Source organism: Gadus chalcogrammus, chromosome 8 (assembly GCF_026213295.1).
Source record: "Gadus chalcogrammus isolate NIFS_2021 chromosome 8, NIFS_Gcha_1.0, whole genome shotgun sequence".
Classification (NCBI taxonomy): Eukaryota; Metazoa; Chordata; class Actinopteri; order Gadiformes; family Gadidae; genus Gadus; species Gadus chalcogrammus.
In genome coordinates, this window is record NC_079419.1 from 24,398,570 (window position 1) to 24,420,942 (window position 22,373).

Genomic DNA, 22,373 nt, shown 5'->3' on the forward strand with positions numbered 1-22,373 from the left:
CCGAAGTTGACGGGTGAACTAGGGTTGAGGTTTGCTGGTTCGGTCTAGCAGCCATGTTGAATAGAGAAATAACAAACAGCTCCCCGGTAACCCCATGAACAGAATGATCTTTACCACTTGGTCATTCTTAAAGATATCAGAATCTTGGTAAGAGAGTAAGAGACAACATATCCATTTTAAAAACAATCTCTCTCTCTCTCTGGTTTGCCAACAGATTACAATGAGACATGACCGCTGGTCTCTGCCTTCTCTGGTCCTGGGACGGGCTCAACTCCAGACGCTGAAAGCTACGCAATGTCTTTTGACTACCTTTTCATTTGGAGATGTCTAGGTTTCTTTGTGTGCGTGCGTGTATGTGTGTGTGTGTATGTGTGTGTGGGGGTGTATGTGTGTGTGTCTGTGTCTGTGGTGAGGGGTCCATTGATGTTGTGACAGACAGATGCATGTCATTATTTCCATGATTCATGACTCTTTTCTAAAAGTATCGCAGGCAAAACAACCAGGAAGTTATACAAATAAAATAAAACCCCCGCAGCTCAGAGCTGACGTCCCCAAACTGGATCATCTCCTCCGCTAAGACGGCAGACAAACAGCAATGTCATGCTTTAAAGGGGGCTTAATATCCATCAGGCCTGTGCATTAGGGTGCAGAATCGCAGAAATAAACAAGTTAGCTGCCTGGGGGCTTTTTCCTCTGAAGGACTCTGCGTATAGGAGTCAGTGTCGACTCTGAGGCAAAAAAAAGAATACAGGAAGGAACCTTCTGCACAGTACTGTACTGTTCGATGATGCTTTACTGAAGGAAACAAAAAGGCGGCCTTTTGAAGAAGGAACACAACACAAAACAACAGAGAGTGGAACTAACTGTGGGAAAGATTATTGTGGGCTGTCACGTCCCGGCACTGTCACGGGACGTGACAGTGCCGTCGGCCTACGCGGACGTGGGGACGGGCCGGCCCTGCATGCTGGCGACATGTTGGGCCAAGGAAGCGTCAGGGTGCCCAACCGTACCTGCGAGAGTCATGTCCAAACAGACGCAGGCCATAGTAGACACTGGCAGCATGGTCACCCTCCTCCGGCCCGACCTGGCGGGGGGAAGGGAAGGGTCACCAATGGAGGTGACATGCGTACACGGGGACACACAAACTTACGAGACCTGCCACGTGGTCGTCCGGACACCACAGGGGGTGTTCACGGCTAGGGCAGGGGTCGTGCCACCCCTCCCGGTGCCGTTCCTAATTGGGAGGGATTGCCCGATATTCCGTCGGCTTTGGGACCCGGCACTAGAGTCCCGGGGCAGGAGAAATGCGGTCGCCGCCGCGGCAGGAGAGGCAGCCGCCGCCGGCGCAGCGGGAGACGAAGCGGCGGGAGACGAGGCGGCGGGAGACGAGGCGGCGGGAGACGAGGCGGCGGGAGACGAGGCGGCCGGAGACGAGGCGGCCGGAGACGAGGCGGCCGGAGACGACGCGGCCGGAGACGACGCGGCCGACGCGAGGGACGCAGCCGTCGCCGCAGGAGACACCCGGCCCCGGCGAGACACCATCCTGGGCGGGTCCCTCGGCTACCTGGGGCTTGGACAAAGGGTGGAGGAGTGTGGCATCCCGCCACGTGGTCCTCGGCCTGGACGGGCCCGGGGTACCGTGGAGGACGGGGTGTACCACCCCCACCCACCAGCCGGCGATGGAGAGCAGCCCTTTCGGCACCCCAATCAGGGTGATTGGGGGACACCTGGCCGAAAGCACGGGAGCCATTTTAAAAGGAGGCACAGCACAGCACAGCACGGGCACGGGAGCAGGAAGGAAGTGCTCGTGGCAGTGAGAGCCTAGAGGCCCACGGAGGCCCGAGAGACCGCATCTCCTTTATGGTTTGATTGTTAAGTTGATTGTTAAATAAATGGCTGAAATGGCTAAAACCCGAAGGTCAAGCGAGTTTTGTCCGTGGAACCCGGTCCAACCGAGGACCGGGATACCACTATATATATATATATATATATATATATATATATATATATTAAACCTCTTAGTGCAGCTCAAAGGTCATTACTAGGGCGAGAATAGACATCAATATGATTTATATCTGTCTTTCAGTTGTGGATGTTTCCTTTCTGCTAGCGTTTTTATTTATCAGGTGTCCTCATCATTTTGTGCAGAGTAAATTGAATTGGGCTGAGGCGATTCTCAATTTCTGTCCATTCCTCCCCCATGATAAGGCTTCAAACCCGGGGTCAAACATGGGAGGAGCCCACAGACCGACCCTGTGTCCACGGCAACAAGCTGATATCCTACTAGAGGAGCGGAAGTGAGCAGATATCCATCACCGCCTGCAAATTGACAAGAAAAGCACACATTGGACTCAACTCATTTACTGTTTTACTCTTTAAAGTGTTTCTAAAGGAAATTATTTGAGAAAACATTTTTGGAGTAAAATGTTACATTAAAGCAGAAATCACATTAGATAACGCAGTCATAAGCATTAACTTCGTTAATTAAGAGTTAAATGAACGTCTCTCATAATTTACCGATGTTGTTCATGTTCACGCAAGTTGTTTATTTAAACTATGTTATGGTGTTCATGTTAACTAAGTTATTCATTATTGTATTATGGTTATTATGGTTTAGGTTGACCCTAACTAAGTAGTGAATTACAATATAGTATACAATCCTAACCCACCACTCCTAACCTTTAACCCTATGCTATTGCTATATAGTAGGGCCTACAACTTCATTACCTAATATGAATTAAGGGTTAATTAATATACACTTATTGCAAAGTGTTACCAATTAATTTAGGATTCTATCGGTCCTGCTATGCCATTCATACTGACATGGTTTATCATCAGGAAAGAGAAATTAGGCAGGACGAAGGAGAACTAAGATTTATCTTAAATTATTGAACACTGTGAACTCATCCAGAGGCCTTGATAATAGGAAACTGCTTCAAGATTATGAAAAGATTAGAAATTCTAGATTAGCAAACCATGGGTCAGGTAAATAGTCTAGTCCAAGTAACAAAAATAATGTAAATTAACTTAATTTAACTGAAATACCTTTGTTATTAGATAACCTTTAGTAACCTGTCCGTTAGCCCAGGCCTAGTACCTCTGTCTCCTGGTGGAGCCCCAGCTGTCCAGCAGCTGGGTGCTGGCCAGCTCCAGGTTCCACTCACAGACCTCCAGCAGCTTCAGGCACTCTGCCCTGGTCCCCACACCCAGGCAGAACAACTGCTCCACCTGCAGGGGAGGAATAGGGTTGGAGGGGGGTGGAGGGAGGGAAGGAAAGAGGAGAGCAGGGTAGGCGGGAGAGAGGTGGGGGAGGAGAGGAGAGATTACTCTTCAGATGAAGAGTCACAGAGGAGAGTGAAACCACATTCCTTTCCATAATATATATACAAATTTCCTTAATCACAGCCTATAAGGTTTTCACAGGCCCTTTGAAGGGCACGGACAAACCTCCCGACTCTGAGGGTGAGAAAGAGAGAAGAGGACAGAGGAACAGAGAAGAGAAAAGAAAAGAAGGCTCAAAATGTGAGAAATCAAAGAGAGGGAGATTGAGAAGCACATAGCTCATCTCTATTGGAAAGAGAGTTGATCCATTTTAATTGACCCAGTGCGTTGAGAGATAGCCCTCGGAAAAGGGGGGTTCAATATTTGACCTGAGACTATAAGGTTATGAAGAGTCTTCGGGCTCTACATACAGATGATGTTTCTAGGGAGGGGCAATGATGGAGAAACCTCTCTCTCTCTCGTTCTCGCCCTTTTGCTCTCTCTCGTTCTCGCCCATTTGCTCTCTCTCTCTCTCTCTCTCTCTCTCTCTCTCTCTCTCTCTCTCTCTCTCTCCTCTCTCTCTCTCTCTCTCTCTCTCTCTCTCGCAGTGAGGATGAGGAGGAGGGGGAGGAGAGGGACTGAAGACAGCCTGCCTCACACGGAGACACAGCTGGCTAGTGATGTACAGCAGGGGAAAAACTATGAAGTACAGCAAAATTAATGAACTGTGTTTTTACACGATTGTGTGACTTGACTCCATTTCATCAGGCACTTTGTAGAGCACGTACTGTTTGTAAATAGACTGGAATTGTCAGCCTCATTGTCAGCTCTACTGTCAGCCTCACTTTCAGCTCTACTGTCAGCCTCACTGTCAGCTCTACTGTCAGCCTCACTGTCAGCTCTACTGTCAGCTCTACTGTCAGCCTCACTGTAAGCTCTACTGTCAGCCTCACTTTCAGCTCTACTGTCAGCTCTACTGTTAGCCTCACTGTCAGCACTACTGTCAGCCTCACTGTAAGCTCTACTGTCAGCCTCACTTTCAGCTCTACTGTCAGCTCCACTGTCAGCCTCAATGTCAGCTCCACTGTCAGCTCCACTGTCAGCTCTACTGTCAGCTCTACTGTCAGCTCCACTGTCAGCCTCACTGTCAGCCTCACTGTCAGCTCTACTGTCAGCCTCACTGTCAGCCTCACTGTCAGCCTCACTGTCAGCTCTACTGTCAGCTCCACTGTCAGCCTCACTGAGCCTCTATGATTTAGGGGCTGGATGTTCAGCAGCAGACTGGGTCTCCAGGCGCTGGCCTTCAGCCAGGATCCACCCAGCGTTTCTTTGTGTCCTCAACACGGAGGCTTCTCCAGCAGGTCTGATGTCATAGCAGAGACGTTTAAACACACGTCTCAGTAGGTTCACTGGAGCTATCGGGTGTTGAGGGGCCGCTGGGTATTCAATCTGTATTCCATTGAAACTCCCAAATCATGGGAATTTCGGTTCAATTTGGTATTAATGTCATGTTGAGATGTCCTTATTTATTCAAAAATGAACGTTTTTTTTTTTAAATAAGAGATAAGGATATCTCTCACCCTGGTCCCTATTTCAAGGTTCTTTCTATGCGTACTGTATGGTAGGGCTGAGGCCCTGAGGCTCTCACCGTCATAATACTGAAGCAGGGTTTGAGAAATGTGCTTGGCTCGAGCATTAACAGATGTCGCCCACGGCAACCACAAAGTCACATCACATTTACTCATCTCAGAGAAGTTCTCAACGGTTGCATTTTGTTACTAATTTTATTTTTATCTCTAGAAAGACCTCATAGCTACATGCGTGAGCACACACTTCCTGGGGGCTGTGATGGAGTTAAACTATCACAGTCCCAATCAGGAACATGCTTCCACATATTAACGCCCTAATCTTAACCTGTAATGATAATTTCATAGTGTGCTGATAGCGTTAGTTTGAGTAGGTAAAAATGTGTCCTTAGAATGGAATCCCAATGGACTACATTTCAGTAGATGTGAGAAGAATTCAAATTAAATATAAATATATCTATTCTGTGTATATTCTTCAGAGTAGAATTCCTTCCTCTGTCCTCACCGTTTGCACACTGCAAATTAAGAATACTTGTATACTTCTATGTTTGTATAGCATTTCGCTCACATGCATTTTGCATCACGAAATTGTACTTTTTATTTCTGCATTTCACAAAATCCCGAGACAAAGCCCTGTTGTTGGCATAGCTCCTAATCCTACCCCCTGATGCTACGCCCACAATAGGGCGTAGCCCCTGGTGCGGGATGCCGGTGCCCTCCTCAGTGTAGCTCAGCTGTGGTACCTTGAGATAGTGCACGGCTTGGAGAACGCTCCAGCCTTGGTTCTGGAGGGCCGTCTGGCATTCCTCCACGGTCACTCCGTGCACAGCCTGCTGCACCTGCGAAACACAAAGCAGGTTGCCATGGTTATCAGCAAAACCCAGAATCCTATGCTGATCTGGTGTTGTCAATGTCAGATTTTTTTTTATGTCAGATTTACACACGCAACCTCACACACCCACACAGACACACGCACACGTATCCACAGAAATGCACATGCACACCTACCCATCTACATATACACACATGCAGACACACAGACACAAACACATAAACATGCAAACCTACACGCACAAACAAACACACAGTGGCATAGGTTTTTGTGCGTCAAACACTATTTGCAAACAAGTTTTACGCTGCACTTTGTGCCTTTTCTCTAAGCATTTATGGTGAAAATATCTTTATTCATCACAAAATGTGACAACTCAAAGTGGAATATAATGTAGTAAGCCTCTCAGGCATCTTATAATGCTTTCAACTATCAATCTCCCTTTTCTCCTTTATACGATCCCTGCTGAGTCAACAAACATTCCGGTTGATTTAGTCTTACGTCCTCTGTTGAGGCTTTTGTTAGGAAACAATTTTGTGGGAGAATAAAAGACCAAGTGCTGAAAAAAATCCACACAAATACACTTCCACACGCTCACACTAACCATCACACACACACACACACACACACACACACACACACACACACACACACACACACACACACACACACACACACACATACACACACACACAAACACATGCACACAAACACACCCACCCACAAAGCATGAGTTTCTGTAGCAGGGCATTGGGTACATTTGAAGGGACATTAGTAGAGCTGCCATTCTTTAATCGGACAGTACCATCTCCCTCTGTTATTGGACCACAGCGCTACAATTAAACTGGATGTTTACGGTGGTGTCCAGCACCTGACCATTATCACAGCAGCTCATCAGATCCTGTCTAGTCTAGTGTGAACCGAGCCAGGATAGGGGGGTATTTCATCCACAGTCCTCTCTGAAGGGGTGTGGATAGGGGGGTATTTCTTCCACAGTCCTCTCTGAAGGGGTGTGGATAGGGGGGCATTAAATCCACAGGCCTCTCTGAACGTGTCCTCCAGGAGAGGAGCCTCAGGCTGGGGCTGAACTGAAAGGGCCCCTACTCTGCCAGGAGATGGGATCTAGATCAACCATTACCAGCCATCTCACCAGCACCCCTGTAGACACGTCAGCGGGCGTGGGAGTGGAGTCCACCAAAGGTGTAATGGGATAGGTCGGCCTCTAACTCGATGGTCGTGTTTCCGAGAAATCCAAACTGTAAGTATTGCAATTTAAGATTTTTTCCCAATATGTTGTTGATTCACAGTTCATTCTGTTTGAACATGGGCTGTGGTAGTATTACATTTATGGCGTCATTTGATTCAACTCATTTTGATCATCAGCCATTAGAACAACAGAAGTGTGGAGGTCCATCAAAGATGGAGAGTGTTATTTTGTTGTTGTTACTCTACCATGGGCATTAATATGTTTTCTTACAATACACTTGCATTTTTTTTATTGAATCTGAAAAGCGCATGCATTACATCACATTCTTTCCAATAACCACCGCAAGCTCGTACAGTAGTAGAAAAGCGACCCTTTCAATGAATTATAGATTCCTGGCATTGCATTGTTCATATCTTTGTATTTCTGACACGCTTTGCAGCACCTTACCTTCCTCAACTGTTCTCTCCATATGGCAGTGGTCTATTTAATGAGCACAGCTTTTTCTATTCCCGTAAACAAACTTTCAATTTAAATCGTGATTTACCCGTTCGTATAGAATTCAATTAACCGGAAAAGGCAATCAATTCATTTACAAAACACATCAATTTGTGTATGCGTCAATGTGCCAGAGAGTCAAAAGGCAACCTGCACACACACACACTCTCTCAGAATTTCTCCTTCAACACAATTAATGTTTATTTGCACGACCGTGAAAGTGCACACACGCACACACACACACGCACACACACACACACACACACACACACACACACACACACACACACACACACACACACACACACACACACACACACACACACACACACACACACACACACACACACACACACACACACGGCCCACTGCTGCCCTCTACTGTTCCATTACCATTTGATTCAATACTCACTAGCAAACTGTCAAACACCATCCATACAAACAGCAAACTATAAATATGGAATCCAGTGCATTATTGAACGCCGCTCATTGTCTCAGTGGCGGTAGCCACACTGAGACGCGATTTCCAATGGGAGATGGATGTCTGTGGTTTCTAGCCACCTCTGTACTGTAATGTTATACTTTCTGATTCTCTGTCCTCTCCCCTCGCTCACATCGATCCAAGTGGATGTCTTGAAGACTGATAGAGTGAAGCACCACAAGGTGCAGCACAAAGAGATGGTCAACACATTCACAGTCAAACATATCATCCATAACAACGATGAATGGTAAATGTTTCTGCCATTACCTCGGTTTCAATCAATACATAATATCAGAAGCAGGGGAAACTCGGAAAGAATGACGTCAAACCTGAAGCAGCTGAACTTACCATGTGGACCGTCTCAGCCCTGCTCGTCTCAGCCTCGGGAGCTCCCGGGGCTTCAGAACCTTCTGAACAGACCCTGGGCAGACTCAACGAGGTCCTCAGCCCCGGACCCCGGACCCCGCCCAGGCTGCTGTTGTTGTTGGAGGAGGGGTTAGCCTTGAGGTCACCAAGCTGGCCCTGACCCTGACCCTGGCCCTGACCCTGACCCTGGCCCAGACCCTGGCCAAGGCCCTGACCCAGACCCTGGCCCAGATCCTGGCCCAGGCCCAGACCTTGGCCCTGGCCCAGACCCTGGCCAAGGCCCTGACCCTGGCCCAGACCTTGGCCCTGGCCCAGACCCTGGACGAGGGTCTGGCTCTGGCCCAGACCTTGGCCCTGGCCCAGACCCTGGACGAGGGTCTGGCTGCTGACCACCATGGGTCTGACGGTGGCCGTGTTCGCCTGACGCGTCTGCCTGTCCTCCGCACCCCCACCGCCAGGGGGGGTGTGGGTGGACAGACTCTCGGCCTCCCGGAAGAAGCGGTCGTAGCGGTCGAGGTACGGAGGCCGGTCGGGCAGGAGGTAGTAATGGGTGCTGCTGACCTTGAGGCCGTCGCGGACGATGGGGAGGATGCAGGGACCCTTACTGGCCAGGTCCTTGGGGTACGGCTGGGCATGGATCACCTTGGGCGCGGTATACTTGGGGTCTGAGGCGAAGCTGTGTGTAGTTGGCATGAGTTTCCCTAGGGAGCTTGTGAGGTAGGAGCAGGGGGAGGCGATGGGAGCCGACTGGGTGCCGGGGCTGGTTGAGAAGGCTCTTTGGTGGGGGGAGCCCAGCCCCAGGCCCATGGGGCTTGGGGTCCTGGAGCCGGGCGGTGACAGAGGATCCCTTGGGGGGATCTGAGGCGGTATGCCCCTGGTCTCCGGGCCTGAGAGGTCCTCCACTGAGGCGGTGGTGGGGGGCGGCGACAGGGAGTGGTCAGCCGACCAGCGGAAGGGCGTGTAGTCGCCCCTCTTCAGCGGCCGCGGGGGGATGGGGACGCGGGGCGGTATCTGGGGTCTGTCCTCGGTGAACGACGGCACCACCTTGTGCGTCTCGACCGGCTCCTGAGACGAAGCCAGCGGCGTCCGGGAGGGAGAGGCTCCTCCCCCTGCTCCCGGGGGGGGGGCGCTGAGCCTCCTCATAACCTCCTTCTGGAGCTCCTGGAAGAGGGACGCCGCCACGGAGGAGGAGGAAGGGGCAGGTGGCGGGGGGAGGGGCAGGGCATTGACAGGGCATTGACGCAGGGCATTGACGCCCGGGGGGCAGAGGGTCTCCCCCTCCACCAACCCACGGGGAGGAGTGCCGTCCCTCGGGGGCTCTGCATACTGCTGCTCCACGCTGGTGAAGGAGCTCACCTGGGGAAACCAGGAGAGCATGATGTCACACGGACTCGTCTCTCATAGTCTGCCCATGCGACGTTAGCATTTCCTTCGAGATGAGAGCGTTCTCTGGCGCTAAAGGATATGATTGATATGAACCCTGGCGGACTTCATCAGGCTCTGCCAACTCTCTGCCCCTCACTACACCAACAACTAACATCGAGGAATGCCTAGCTGGCTTTTGCTCACATTGCTTAGCAAACGTAACATTACTATTGCTTTTACAAGGTTATGGTCTATTTATTATAATCTTTATGCATTATTGAAGTTCATCATTCTGTTTGTATTCTTTGGTTATTTCCAGTATTTCCTATTTTTAATACAGATATACACATACACATTTTAAATACATTTTATTGCACAAATTGCATTTTGTTGTTTCATAATTGTATTCTCAGTGTTTTAGTGTTTTTAACAAAATATAAAGCACAAAGAGTTTGTATTTTGGTGTGTAAAGGCTATGAATTCATGATTTAATAACGCTGTAATAGATCTGATCAGATCCCTACCTCAATGTCCTCGTCCTGCGCCACGCGGTCGTACTCAGGGGGCGGGGGTAGCGGTCGGGCGTTCCAGTCCACCAACGGCGTGGGGTGGAGGAGCCGCAGCAAGGGCCCGGAAGGGCCCTGGGGGGGGGTCTGGTCCAGCAGGTGGTCCACGTCCAACGCCAGCTTGGCCAATGAGGGGACGGGGATCTCCGTGACAGGGGAAGGTGAAGAGAACTCCTCCCCGAAGTCAATGAGCGACACCTCGCTGTGAGGGGCGTGGCCCGGGCCGGAGCCCCGCCCCCCCGACGTGTGCCTGGTGGCCAAGACCCAGGCGGCCGGCTTGAGCTTGAGCCCCATGATGGAAGCCGGTTTCCGTAGCAACAGTCGCCCTGTGCGTCCCAGCGGTGCATCCTCATCCTCGGGGACGGAGTCGTAGCACGGCTCTGGAGAAAGAGGTTTGATACATAATTCATACATAATACCCTGCCTCTAGCAGCCATACATCCCATACATAACACATGAATACACACACACTTCAACCAACACAGTGAGGACACAAACATTGTTGAGACACAAAACTAATCTGGGGACAACCTGGAACAACAAGTTTAACCAAGATGTATGAGCACTGTGAAGCTGGCGAAGAGGGAGATACAGAGAGGGAGGGAGATATACACAGAAAGGGCAGGGGTGATGGGAGAGAGCAGGGGAGGCCACACTTACTGCTTGGAAACCCTGTGGGCTGGGGAGGCCGCGGCGGGGGGTCCGCTGCGCAAAACAAGCGCACCCCGCCCCAGGCAGAGAGGAACAAGACAGCAGCAGCAGTGAATAGAATGCACACGGAGAACAAGAGAGAGGGAGCGAGAGAGAGAGAGAGAGAGAGAGAGAGACAGAGAGACAGAGAGAGAAAGAGAGACAGACAGAAGGACAGACAGAAAAACAGAGCAAAAGGGCGAGAGCGAGAACGAGAGGGAGAGAGGCAAAAGGGAAAAGAAGGACTTCGCATTAGTCCAACACAGAAAAGTAAGATATTGCAACAAAGCAAAACACAACAAACAAAACAAAAGACAGCAAGCAATGGTCTTCCTGTGGTCATGAAGGATTAAGCCCATGTTTATGGAGAGGGGTTTAAACTTGAGAAGAAACTTCATCACTGTTCTACATCTTGTTACTCTTTCTTTGACCACACAGTGAGCCTGTGTTCGACCTTGTTGCGTACAATTAACCGTCTTTACCATTAACCATCTTCAATACCCAGTAAGCTGTGAACAGAAGTGGGGAGACTGCTACTCACTTTTAGCCCGACCGGGGAGCTGGGCGGGCCGGGGAGAGGGCAACTCTACACCCAGAAGAGTATCAGGAGGATCCATGGGGTTACCAAGATACAAACTGAGAGACAGAGAGGAAAACATTAACCCCTAGAGTATCAGGAGGATCCATGGGGTTACCAAGATACAAACTGAGAGACAGAGAGGAAAACATTAACCCCTATAGTATCAGGAGGATCCATGGGGTTACCAAGATACAAGCTGAGAGACAGAGAGGAAGAATTTAACCACCAGAGAGATGGAGAGGGAGAGAGAGAGAAAAAGAGAGACAGAGACAGACAGAAAGAGACAGAGAGAGAGACAGAGACAGAGAAAGAGACAGAGACAGAGACAGAGACAGAGAGAGAGAGAGAGAGAGAGAGAGAGAGGGGAACAGTATGTCTCAAAAAAGACAATAGGCCCATTATAATAAATAAACCATCTCTTATATGCCCAGCCATGGTTGTACATTTTAAAATGATGTGCTTACACCATCTATGGGTGACTGTGTGCCAGTACATGCTCTCCATTTTTTTTCACACGCACACAACCTCAACTGAATTCCCTGTGTGCTGCATGGGGGTCCGAGCATGTGGAGCTAACCAGCCCAACGTGTACGATCGCCACCGTCTCAGAGCATATAAGCCATGCTGCTTTTGAACTGCATGAACATGGGAGGGTCTGTCCATACTGTTAAATAACCTTTTTATGACAGTCTCTCCCCGGTATGATTCGGTATCTCACTCAGTGACTCACGCAAAAATGCTTATTGGAATGCACGGATTTGATTGGCGTAGCATCACGCAAGATGATTTACAACGCATACAATTTGTCTCCGAGTCTCCTGGGTAGCAAAACCAGGGCCGTAATGGCTAGAAAAGCTCCTCCCGTAAAACTAGAAGCGTTCCATCAAAATGTAATACTTCTCAATCATTTCTCCGTTAAAGGGGCAGGTCCGGACACAGTGACGTCTGGTCCTGCCCCCGGACCGTGGCCGGCCCATCAGTACCTCTGCTTTACATCCTCCATCCAGAGGTCAACACCCTGAGGATTCACTGGTCTACATCCAGAGCTTCAACATGCTGAGGGTTCACTGGTCTACATCCAGAGCTTCAACATGCTGAGGGTTCACTGGTCTACATCCAGAGCTTCAACATGCTGAGAGTTCTATGGCGGCCCTCTAGTGGAGCCCTCCATGAACAAGCAGAGGACTTGTGGTCGTCTGGGCCAATGCGTGGCTCTAAGGCAGTTTGTGTGGGGCCTTACTCGTCGATGCGGTCGGGGAAGCCCCAGCCGCGACGGGGGTCGTGGTCGCCGTGGCCCGTGTGGATGAAGCTGTTCTTCAGCGGGCGGCTGATGTACCGGGCCGACAGGCCGGACACCGCCGTCACCACGTGCCTCGGGAACAGGCCCAGCTTCAGGGTCCTCTGGTTCTGTCCCCGCCACCAGAAGTTCTCCGCCCTGGGGGGAGCCCGACAGACAGACAGACAGACAGACAGGGGGAAACAGCTGCTTATTAGTGCAGACATTTTTCAAAAAAATTATATTATTTTGCTCATTTTGAAAGGATTGTTTGCAGACACTGGGGATGGAACTCAGAACATCTCAGCTCAGTAATATGGAATCCTTTGTGCTCTTTGCTCCAGTGGCATGATATATATATATATAGGGCGTTATATACTGCATTTATAATGAGAAATTACAAAAAGACCAAACTCCGACTGATGACGTGATGCAGTCCTTCTGCATGCCGTCACTGAGTTGTCAATGATTTCACCCACCTGCCTTCGATGACGGTGATGACATCATCGATTTGAATCAGCAGCTTGTCCTGCTCTTCAAAGTCATGGAGGGCGGACATGTCTGTTGGCATGCTCTGGAAAACCCCCCCCCACACACACACACACACACACACACACACACACACAGACATACACACACACACACACACACACACACACACACACACACACACACACACACACACACACAATCAGAGATCAGGGCCCGAAAATTAGCCTAAGTGGACCGTGGAGTGCGTCGTACGAGCATCGTACAGTTTTCACACTGTTTCCCGAAAGCATCGTTATATATAGATATCGGCCGATATATCGGCATATCGGATTTTTAAATCACAAAATATTCGTATCGGTATCGGCCTTAAAAATTCTATATCGGTCGGGCTCTAGTAGACATGTCACATGCATCATGCTGAGACCAGCGGTTGACTGAGAATTTCTGCAGATGTTTCTTGTTGCGATTGTTTGCATTAAGCACTGTAGGGGCTTTGGTGAGGCTGTGATGAAGTTCACTATTTATTGGACCCTGTCTTGACAGTAACGAACATCCCTGACCATAGTTAATCACGTTTGTAGTCTACACTCAGACGTGAACTCATTATTGCATGCGGGTGTCTTCATTCATAAAAATAATAAAACATTCGGGAGTATGCAATAATGCAAATTATTCTATAGAGGTCAGAGACTCCGTGCGCAGCCCCGCCTTCCCTAGTGAAACAAGAAAGCCCGCGCCGTGACGAACGGGGGATTTGACCCCTTCGGTATTACACAGGAAACTTGAGATAAGAAGGTGAAATCGCCGGGCATGCCAAGCTGTGACTGAAACCCGCTCGGCAGTGTAAAAAGACCTATAGCCTACTTCATCCTGCCCGACAATATGGGCAGGATCTAGACCAAGCTTTCCTAATCGGGTCAGCAATAGCCGTGTGTCAATGACTAGCCTCTGCGTTTGAATGATAATGAATGAATGGAACGTTGCATTTTTAATGTCTACAAATATTCTAGACTAGAGAGTGCGCGCCAATCAATGCAACCTTGTGCGGAATCAGATAAAGTCGGCTCCCTTTGCTGCACAAAGTATGTTTCAGAAATCAGCACATTAGATAAATGTAGTTGTCGAACAAGCTATTTTTAGATTTTGTAACATGGAATTATTTCAGGGGGGGAAGTGCCGTAAAAAATGTATGCACAGTGCGCTCAGGATTAGGACTGATATAGTCGGCCTAGGCCTAATCAATTGTGTTTTAATATCTTTAGCATTCATATTATTGCAGTCTATTCTTTTCATAGGCTACTCTGCTGATGGCCTTGATGGGGAGATATTTTAACCCTTTTAAACCCCATTTTCCTGCGACATTCCTGCGTCTCCCCCTCCTACATAGCCCGTTTCAGCACCATGTCAGTGGACAGTTACAATCCTACGTCATGTGTCGGAGCGGTCAGTAAATCAACGTGCATTCATCCTTTCGTAGCGTCACAATGCAATCTTTATTACGTAACCGTAACAGCAATATAAATTAAACTAATCTTAAACAGAAAACTCGCCTCATCTCGTAATGCGGTTGAAAATCGTTTGCCCTTCCGCTCTTTAGCCAAAAACACCTGTGCTCAGGTGACGTCTACATATAGAGTTACCACCCCCTGACATCATCAATGCATCATCATCGTCATCATCATCATCATCATCATCATCATCATCATAATCATTTCACGTCAACATGATAAATAGTATTTCATTATAAGTTACTCACGTGAATATGAAAAATATGACATAGATAAACCACAAATCAGTGCAATGGCTTCAACATCATGAGTGCAGTAAACGCTCGTTCATGTTAAGAGGAGTTTCGGGAAACGCTCAAAAGAAATTAATTTGTGATATTTGATCATTTCTGTGATAATGTCTTAATCTTGTCCTCTAGGTGGTGCCATAAGTCTGTTTGTGAGAAGAAGGTTGGCCCTCGGATAGTGGATGCTGGCTTTATTGAAGGGGATGTAGATGTTAAAGACTGTTTCTACAAGTTTAACCACCACTATGCAAGAAAAATTATGTGAAGCTAATATTATAAGAGTATCTATATATATAATGTAATGCATTAACTCCTACTATGAACCAGTGATGCCGGTAATGCGTTACTTAGTAACGCGTTACTGGCCTCGGACCACTTTTTTCAGTAACGAGTAATCTAACGCGTTACTATTTCCAAACCAGTAATCAGATTAAAGTTACTCATCAAAGTCACTGTGCGTTACTATTTTTTTACCGGATCACCGATTGGCGTTGAGAGCAATGGAGTGGTGTGTGTGTATCGGTCGGTCTGTCTGTGCCTGTTTGTGTTAGAGTGTGTGTGCGTGTGAAGCAAAAGTCTAAAAAGACGTTATTAGCGGCGGAATTAGTCGCGCGGTGCTGCGTGTGTGTGTGTGTGTTGCGCTGGAGTGACGGCAGCAGGAGAGCGTGTGGGAGCCTCTACGTTATCGCCAGAGAACTAAACCCACGGGGAGGTCCGAGCAGCTCGAGCGCTAGAACGTGCTGTTGAGGTGGCAGGGGGTGTTGTCGCAGCTAAATGTGACCAATAAAGTAATTTATAATCTAACTTAGTTACTTTTAAAATCAAGTAATCAGTAAAGTTACTAAGTTACTATTTTAAGGAGTAACTAGTAATCAGTAATCAGATTACTTTTTCAAGGTCACTGTGGCAACACTGCTATGTACTAGACCCCCCATCGTAAGGCAACCTGACTCACTGTGCTCTTATTCCTAACCAATGAGCTCTATCCAGTTCAAGGACTTTCTGAAGAGTGTGTGTGTATTATTGCTTCTAATTTGAAGCTTGTTACTGTGCCAATTGAATGGAATCCACAAATATACAAAAATGTAATAATACCAAAAAGGGTCACTATTTGACTTTTGATTGACAATGTGATAGAGCAAGACAGAGGTGGAGAAATCTCCCGGGTGTTGCTACAAATTTTTCAAATTAAATATTTTTTCACACATAGTTATACCAACGTGTTATAATCTATAAAGTTTTATATTTTACTGGGATGGCATCGGAGAGGCAGCATTGGAACAAGACTACTGCCGCAGCTATGTCTGCTCCTACTAAGAACTCTGACCATGCTAGCGCTCTGTCTGCTAGTTCTAATGACTCTTCTGCAGCGTTCATCAAATGTCTCAACTTTATTGGAAATGTCTGATCTAACTTCTGCCATTACTTATCCACTTAAACTGGCGATCGACGCTGCTCTGACACCCATTGCTGCTGCGAATGAGGGACTTAGAACAACAACACCTCTTACAGTGATGGGTTGTGTCCCTAGAAAGAGCTGTCGAAGATCTTGCCACAGCTAACAAGCAGCTAACTGATAAAATGGAAGAACCGCCGCTGCAATCTTCGAGTCATTGGCATACCTGAGGGGGAAGCAGGAGTTGATCCAGTGGCATATATGTCTACATTTTTTGCTGATGCTCTGGGGCCAGGTGTATTCCAATCACCACCACTTCTGGACCGAGCTCATCGCATTGGCCCTAAACCATCAAACCCGAACTCCGAAGGGCTAAAGCCGAGAGTCATTGTTCGGTTCCACTACTATCAGGACAAGGAGCGAGCCTGGCGCTGGGGGATTATCAACAAGAAACAGCTGACTCATGAAGATTGAAAGGTCTACCTTTTCCCGGACTTCAATGTTAGCGTCACTAAGAAGAGGGCTGCTTTCACCAATGTGAGACGACGTCAGAAGGAGAAAGATGTGCAGTTCTCCCTTTGTTTTCCTGCCCAACTATGTATCGACCATGGTGATGGAAAGCTTCACTTAAATTCGCCCATGGATGCACAGAGCTGGTTTGACAGTAATTTTCCATCAGGGGTGAAGTAACGTCTGGGCTTTCTATACGTGATCAAGTATTTTGTATCTTCTTTAGTTCCTATGGCAGCTAGAACACTAAGCCTATTATTCTGCCCACTTATAGTTTAGCCATAGATGGCTTCAACCCGGTATCACGCGATTGCGTGCTCATGCGCACGAACGTTAATCTATTGAAGCGTGTTCCAGAGTACGATAGTCCGACTTTTTGCGTGCTACACAGAACGAAATGTAAACCAATGCTTTCTGAATGGGAGTGTTGTCAGACAATGAACGTGCTCCACAAAACGGTACGAGAGAGAGAGAAAGAGAGAGAGGGAGGGACAGAGAGAGAGAGAGCGAGAGAGAGGCTTCAGAAATGGTGTGCACAGATAGTACAGTGCACCCTAGTTATGTTTATGCCAAAACCACAAATGCTATATGTATATGTATATATATATATATATATATATATATATATATATATATATTGCCTAATTATATATATTGCCTATATATATGTATAGGCTATATATATAATTAGGCTATAATTATATTATTTAGCGTGTAATGAGACAATCTATAGCCAAATTGTCGAAGATGCCCGAGAATCTCCGGGGATATCAGCATGGGAAATCGGCGAATCAGACCCATGAACCTATAAAGAAAGACGTCATCTCAAGCGGGAGAGAACGTTTGCGGTGCTGGTTTGTGTCACGTAAGTACAGTGCCGTGTTCCAATACCCGTACTGTCCGTACTTACTAGCCAAAATTTGAGTACGCAGTACGTTCCAATTCAGATCCGGCGAAAAGAAGTATACTTCAAGGACCCGGATGCCGTACTCAAAACGGGCTAATCGTGAAGTGTGGATCGAAGGACACTCCCCGTACTCAACGGCAGCCATCATAGCTACGTAGCAAAAGAGGCGGAGCCAGGCTGAGCCAAAGTCGGCGCATTTCCCACATAGTCTGCATTAATAGAGTCATTTTGTAGTTTTTATAGTTTTTATAGCTTTTTATAGCTGCTAGGCGTAAAGAGTTCACCGTTCAAAGCGGGATGTTTATTGCGGGGGAGGAGCCACGGCGGCAAACGTGATCGTAATTTCCGGTTAGTGCACCACGGAGTACTCGATTTGGAACAGCACTCACATCTGAAAAATTTACGTAGTAGACAGTGCGGATAGTATACTTCCTTTAAGTATACTCATGGAAGTGCGGGTATGGTCTCACGAAAATACGTGACACTGTTACGTTATTTAATCTATTGAAACGTGATCAGGGACACGTAGGCCTATTTTCTAAATTTTGTATTTCAATTGGAAGTAGGCTATTTGTCGTGTCACTAAGCATGACTTCCAAACTAAGGTTCTGTCAGGGAGCGTTCTCCCTAATGTCCCTTATGGAGCTCCGTACAGATCATTCATTGTTGAAAATTGTCTGTGATAACTAACAAATGACAGCTTTTGGCCACCCGTTTCTACTTAAATTTGTCTGTGATAACTAACAATACGACAGCTTTTGGCCACCCGTTTCTACTTTCACCTTTGATTCTGAGAAATTGTGACAATACACGGATATATTAAATGCAGGTGCGCTGCTCTGTAGGCAAACCGCGAAGGAAAAAATGGTAGCTGCTTCATCTGTTCTTTTTAGAATTGTATGTCTTGATGTTTATTTTATCTAGCCATCTATTCTCTTGTTTTTGGCTATGTGAATGAACGTCCGCGTCGATGCCTCGATCGCAAGTCCAGTGTAGCGAGCGGACGTTGCCATGACATCTAGAAATCATACCGTATTTAATGGGTTGTAGTGAGTGTAACATAATTCACCTACAGTATTTTGTTATGTGTTGTTCTTTCAATTGTGTTAGGCATGTCGTTTACTATCTTTGTGGTTCAGGGATCGCTGTCCCTTTTAAGGATTACGAGCGTCTCATGACGTCAGAGCCCATGCGGGATTTGTTTACCTTCAGTACGTTTTGATTTCCTGTTTCTCTCTTACTAAATAAACGAGTCACACAACTGCGTGCTCAATGTCCGAAATTGTATCTCTCACTTATGGCAATTTCCACAGGGTTATCATTAATATTGATGTGTAGGGGTTGTTTATAACTCGTGAATAATATTGTTTAGACCACGGTCTGGGGGAATACTCTGATTCTGATTGGCTGCAGTGCGTGCATTAACTCCTGATATAGCCCTACAGACACCTGCTAAGTAGTTCCAGTCAGTGTTTAGATTCTCTGCCCGAGCCCGAGCCCGACGCGGGCCGGGTCGGGCCGATATTTCCCACCACTATACTCGGGACGGGCCTTTGATCGAGCGTTTAATTTTTATTTTACCATTGGTTTATTGGCCTAATCTGAAGAGAAATCTATGCCATAAACAGAAATATTATAGGCCTTTATTACACGGGTCTTCTCAATGCCGTGGAACACTCCGTTCATGGGTAGTAGTCCGGTGACTTGTCTATCCCAGCGTCTTCCGTTGCTAAGCGACGTCACCGTCTTTGCGGACAAATTATTTCTCTGCCGATCAACACTACGAATGGCCAAAAGACTTGTATCCCCCCCCCTTAAATAAATACTATGGCAGAATTATTATTATTATTATTATTATTATTCTCATTCAACTTGAACATGTGTTTTTACAGTAGAGTGGTGGAGGGATGACGTATGTTGGCCAACCCGGAAGTGAGCGTCACCCTGGATTCCCTCGACAAAAAGCCAAAGGGTTTTGCCATTGGATTTCGATTATTGCTGAAACATTTGCATCTTTGAAGCACCTCCTCAAAAACTGAAAATAAATAAATATATTAAAATAACCGTGCTCCAAAGAACGAAATGTAAACCAATGCATTCTGAATGGGAGCGTTTCTCTGATTTTTCCATGCTACACAGAACGAAATGTAAACATATGCAAATAAAGGCTTCATGGTCATAATAATTTAAATATCATTAATATCCTGAGTGTGTAGGGTGGTATTCAATTTCTTTCAACGGGGCTGCATCCAGTCACTTGACCGTTATGGTTGCTATCGACCGCCCCCTCTAATCCTTACATGGCTCTAAAAAACACGCGGCAAAGGAGCTGCCGTCCATTGTGTTGTTTTGTCGTAAACTAGGGTCCGATGGTTAGAGAAAGGCAGATATTCCAAGGTATCCTTAAAAGGCAGCTTGGATGTTTTTATTTTCTGCAGTTTCTACTATAACCTATTTTGGAAAGCAAAACACCAAGCTCATTGATTTAACGAGGCAGGGTTATTTGAAACAATTGATTAAATAAATATTTGTGAGATGTCATTAGTTCTCCTGAGTTTGCTTCCTATTTATGTCGAGTATGCACCCCTTCTGTCCACAAGCATCCCCCCCCCCTCCCCATATGGATTTGGAGAATTGTTGCCACGTCCCAGTGGTGGAGGTATCATATATATGAAAGAGGGCATTCAATTATACTATAATGATCAATTAGGAGGCCGAAGCCCTAAAGGAAGTGATGCAATAGGTGACTGAGGGTCAACATTTGAGACCCCCTTTTATCAAAGGGGGTCTCAAAGGATGCATACGCTTCAACTTGTGGCTCCAGCACTACAGGAAATGACTCAGCAAGTGCTCCATCTCGTTGCACCTGCACCCAGCGGCTCGCTTGCAAGATTTTGGCCTGAAGTTCTTCCCAGACCTACACCCTAGCCATCCAACATGCATATCTGAGAATCAGGCCTCTCTTTAATAAGGACAAAAAGTTATGAGAGAAATACACATGAACTTTTTGTTATCTCATAAGCGGCGTGGTGCCGGCTCCTTTTGACCTTTTGACCCCAGACTTCAAAAACGTGGCCACAGGCCAGCTGTGTCTACACACCTTAAGCCACAAATGTACACCTCCATCCCACAAAAAATGGGGACTAGAAACTAACCTCTGTCTTATCTACATTTACTGTACTGTTGGAGGTCACGCCCCTTTTCCAGCCTTTTCGAGATAGCCAGGGATACTTAAATGTTTACACACATTTCCCGGGGCCCCGAGAACGACATATCCGAGATTTGGAGTTCTAGCCCTTAGAGAAATGTGTTGTAAGGATCAACATGGAGTAAAACCCCCTGGGGCTCAGCTTTATTTTCACTCTAATTTTGATTCCAGGGCCAAAGGAGTTGCCATTCTGATCCACAAAAAGATATTTAATCGGAGTGGGCTCTATTAACCACGCGTCTGTTCTTTTGTGGAATGTATATGCCCCTAATTTTGATCATTTGGAATTTGCTAATAACTTTTCAGATCACGCTCCCTTGCTTCTTGATATTGACTTGAATTCCAACCATGTGGACCGACCCCCATGGAGACTGAACTTACTTTTATCTGACCCTTCTTCATTCTTGACATTGATCGTCAGTATGCACTGAACCCATGTCCTGAGCTCTATAAACAACGCCTTGACCTTCAGATTTTCACCTCCTGTCAACGGGAGGTCTCGTGGCTCTAACTACGAATATGGTGATAAAGCCAGTCGCCTTCTAAAACATCAGCTAAAGCGTCATGCAGCAGGGCACACTATTCCACAGATAAAAAATATCTCAGGTACATTTTTCAAGCCCTGGCGTTCTTTTATACAATACTTTACTGACTTACAAACACTCCCATGATTTATATTCTCCTTCTACACCGGCCTAGTATTTATAGGACCTATATCTATTCTTCTCAATTGTAACTGTTAACTCTTTCAAACCTTCACTTTGGGGCCTCTATTACTCTCTTGTTATGGCATTATCATAAGCACACCATAACTGTGGCTGTTATGCAGCCAACCACCAATGACGGTCCACCATTATTATTATTTATTTTTTTGTGTGTGTTGTAGGCTCTACTGTTCTTATGATATGTGTGTCTGTGATGTATGCCTGTTTTGTCATGGGTGGGGTTGGGGTGGTGGGAGTTTGTGGTCTTTGACTTTCGGATGAATATTTGCACTGTACAATTTTATATTTGTGATTTAAAAATGTATTCAAAAAACCTTGGACAGAAAAAGGTCACTATTTGACAGGGTGTCCAGAGACCCCTCGACTCAGAAGCCCTCCTTAACTGGTCCAGAGAGCCTCCTTCCGGCCTCCTTACCTCCTGCAGGAACTCCCTGAGGGCCAGGAAGCTGGGCCTGTCTTCAGGCGTCTGGGCCCAGCACCGCCTCATGACCTGGTAGATATCCGGGGGACAGTCTTCTGGCCGGGGAAGGCGCTCGCCCTCCTTGTCCACCTTGTGGAGGATCTGAAGGAATCAGGAGACCCAGGGTTACCGACGGCTGGTAGATGGAGTATTACTCTGTCCACTCACAGGTGTGATC

General features: G+C 47.1%; 1 protein-coding gene across 1 annotated transcript in view; it reads right to left on the reverse strand.

Annotated features, from left to right (window-relative positions):
• Nucleotides 1-2,018: 2,018 nt before the first annotated feature.
• The window catches only part of LOC130387846 (activated CDC42 kinase 1-like), a 41,368-nt gene continuing 21,013 nt past the window's right edge, over nt 2,019-22,373 (reverse strand). Inside the window, exons 9-17 of the mRNA XM_056597139.1 lie at nt 22,151-22,297; nt 13,182-13,276; nt 12,667-12,861; nt 11,388-11,482; nt 10,115-10,536; nt 8,208-9,581; nt 5,591-5,686; nt 3,098-3,228; nt 2,019-2,319 (exon numbers count right to left, since the gene is read on the reverse strand). Coding sequence (XP_056453114.1) covers nt 2,313-2,319; nt 3,098-3,228; nt 5,591-5,686; nt 8,208-9,581; nt 10,115-10,536; nt 11,388-11,482; nt 12,667-12,861; nt 13,182-13,276; nt 22,151-22,297 — 2,562 coding nt within the window. The 3' untranslated portion in view covers nt 2,019-2,312. The remainder of the gene's footprint in view (nt 2,320-3,097; nt 3,229-5,590; nt 5,687-8,207; nt 9,582-10,114; nt 10,537-11,387; nt 11,483-12,666; nt 12,862-13,181; nt 13,277-22,150; nt 22,298-22,373) is intronic.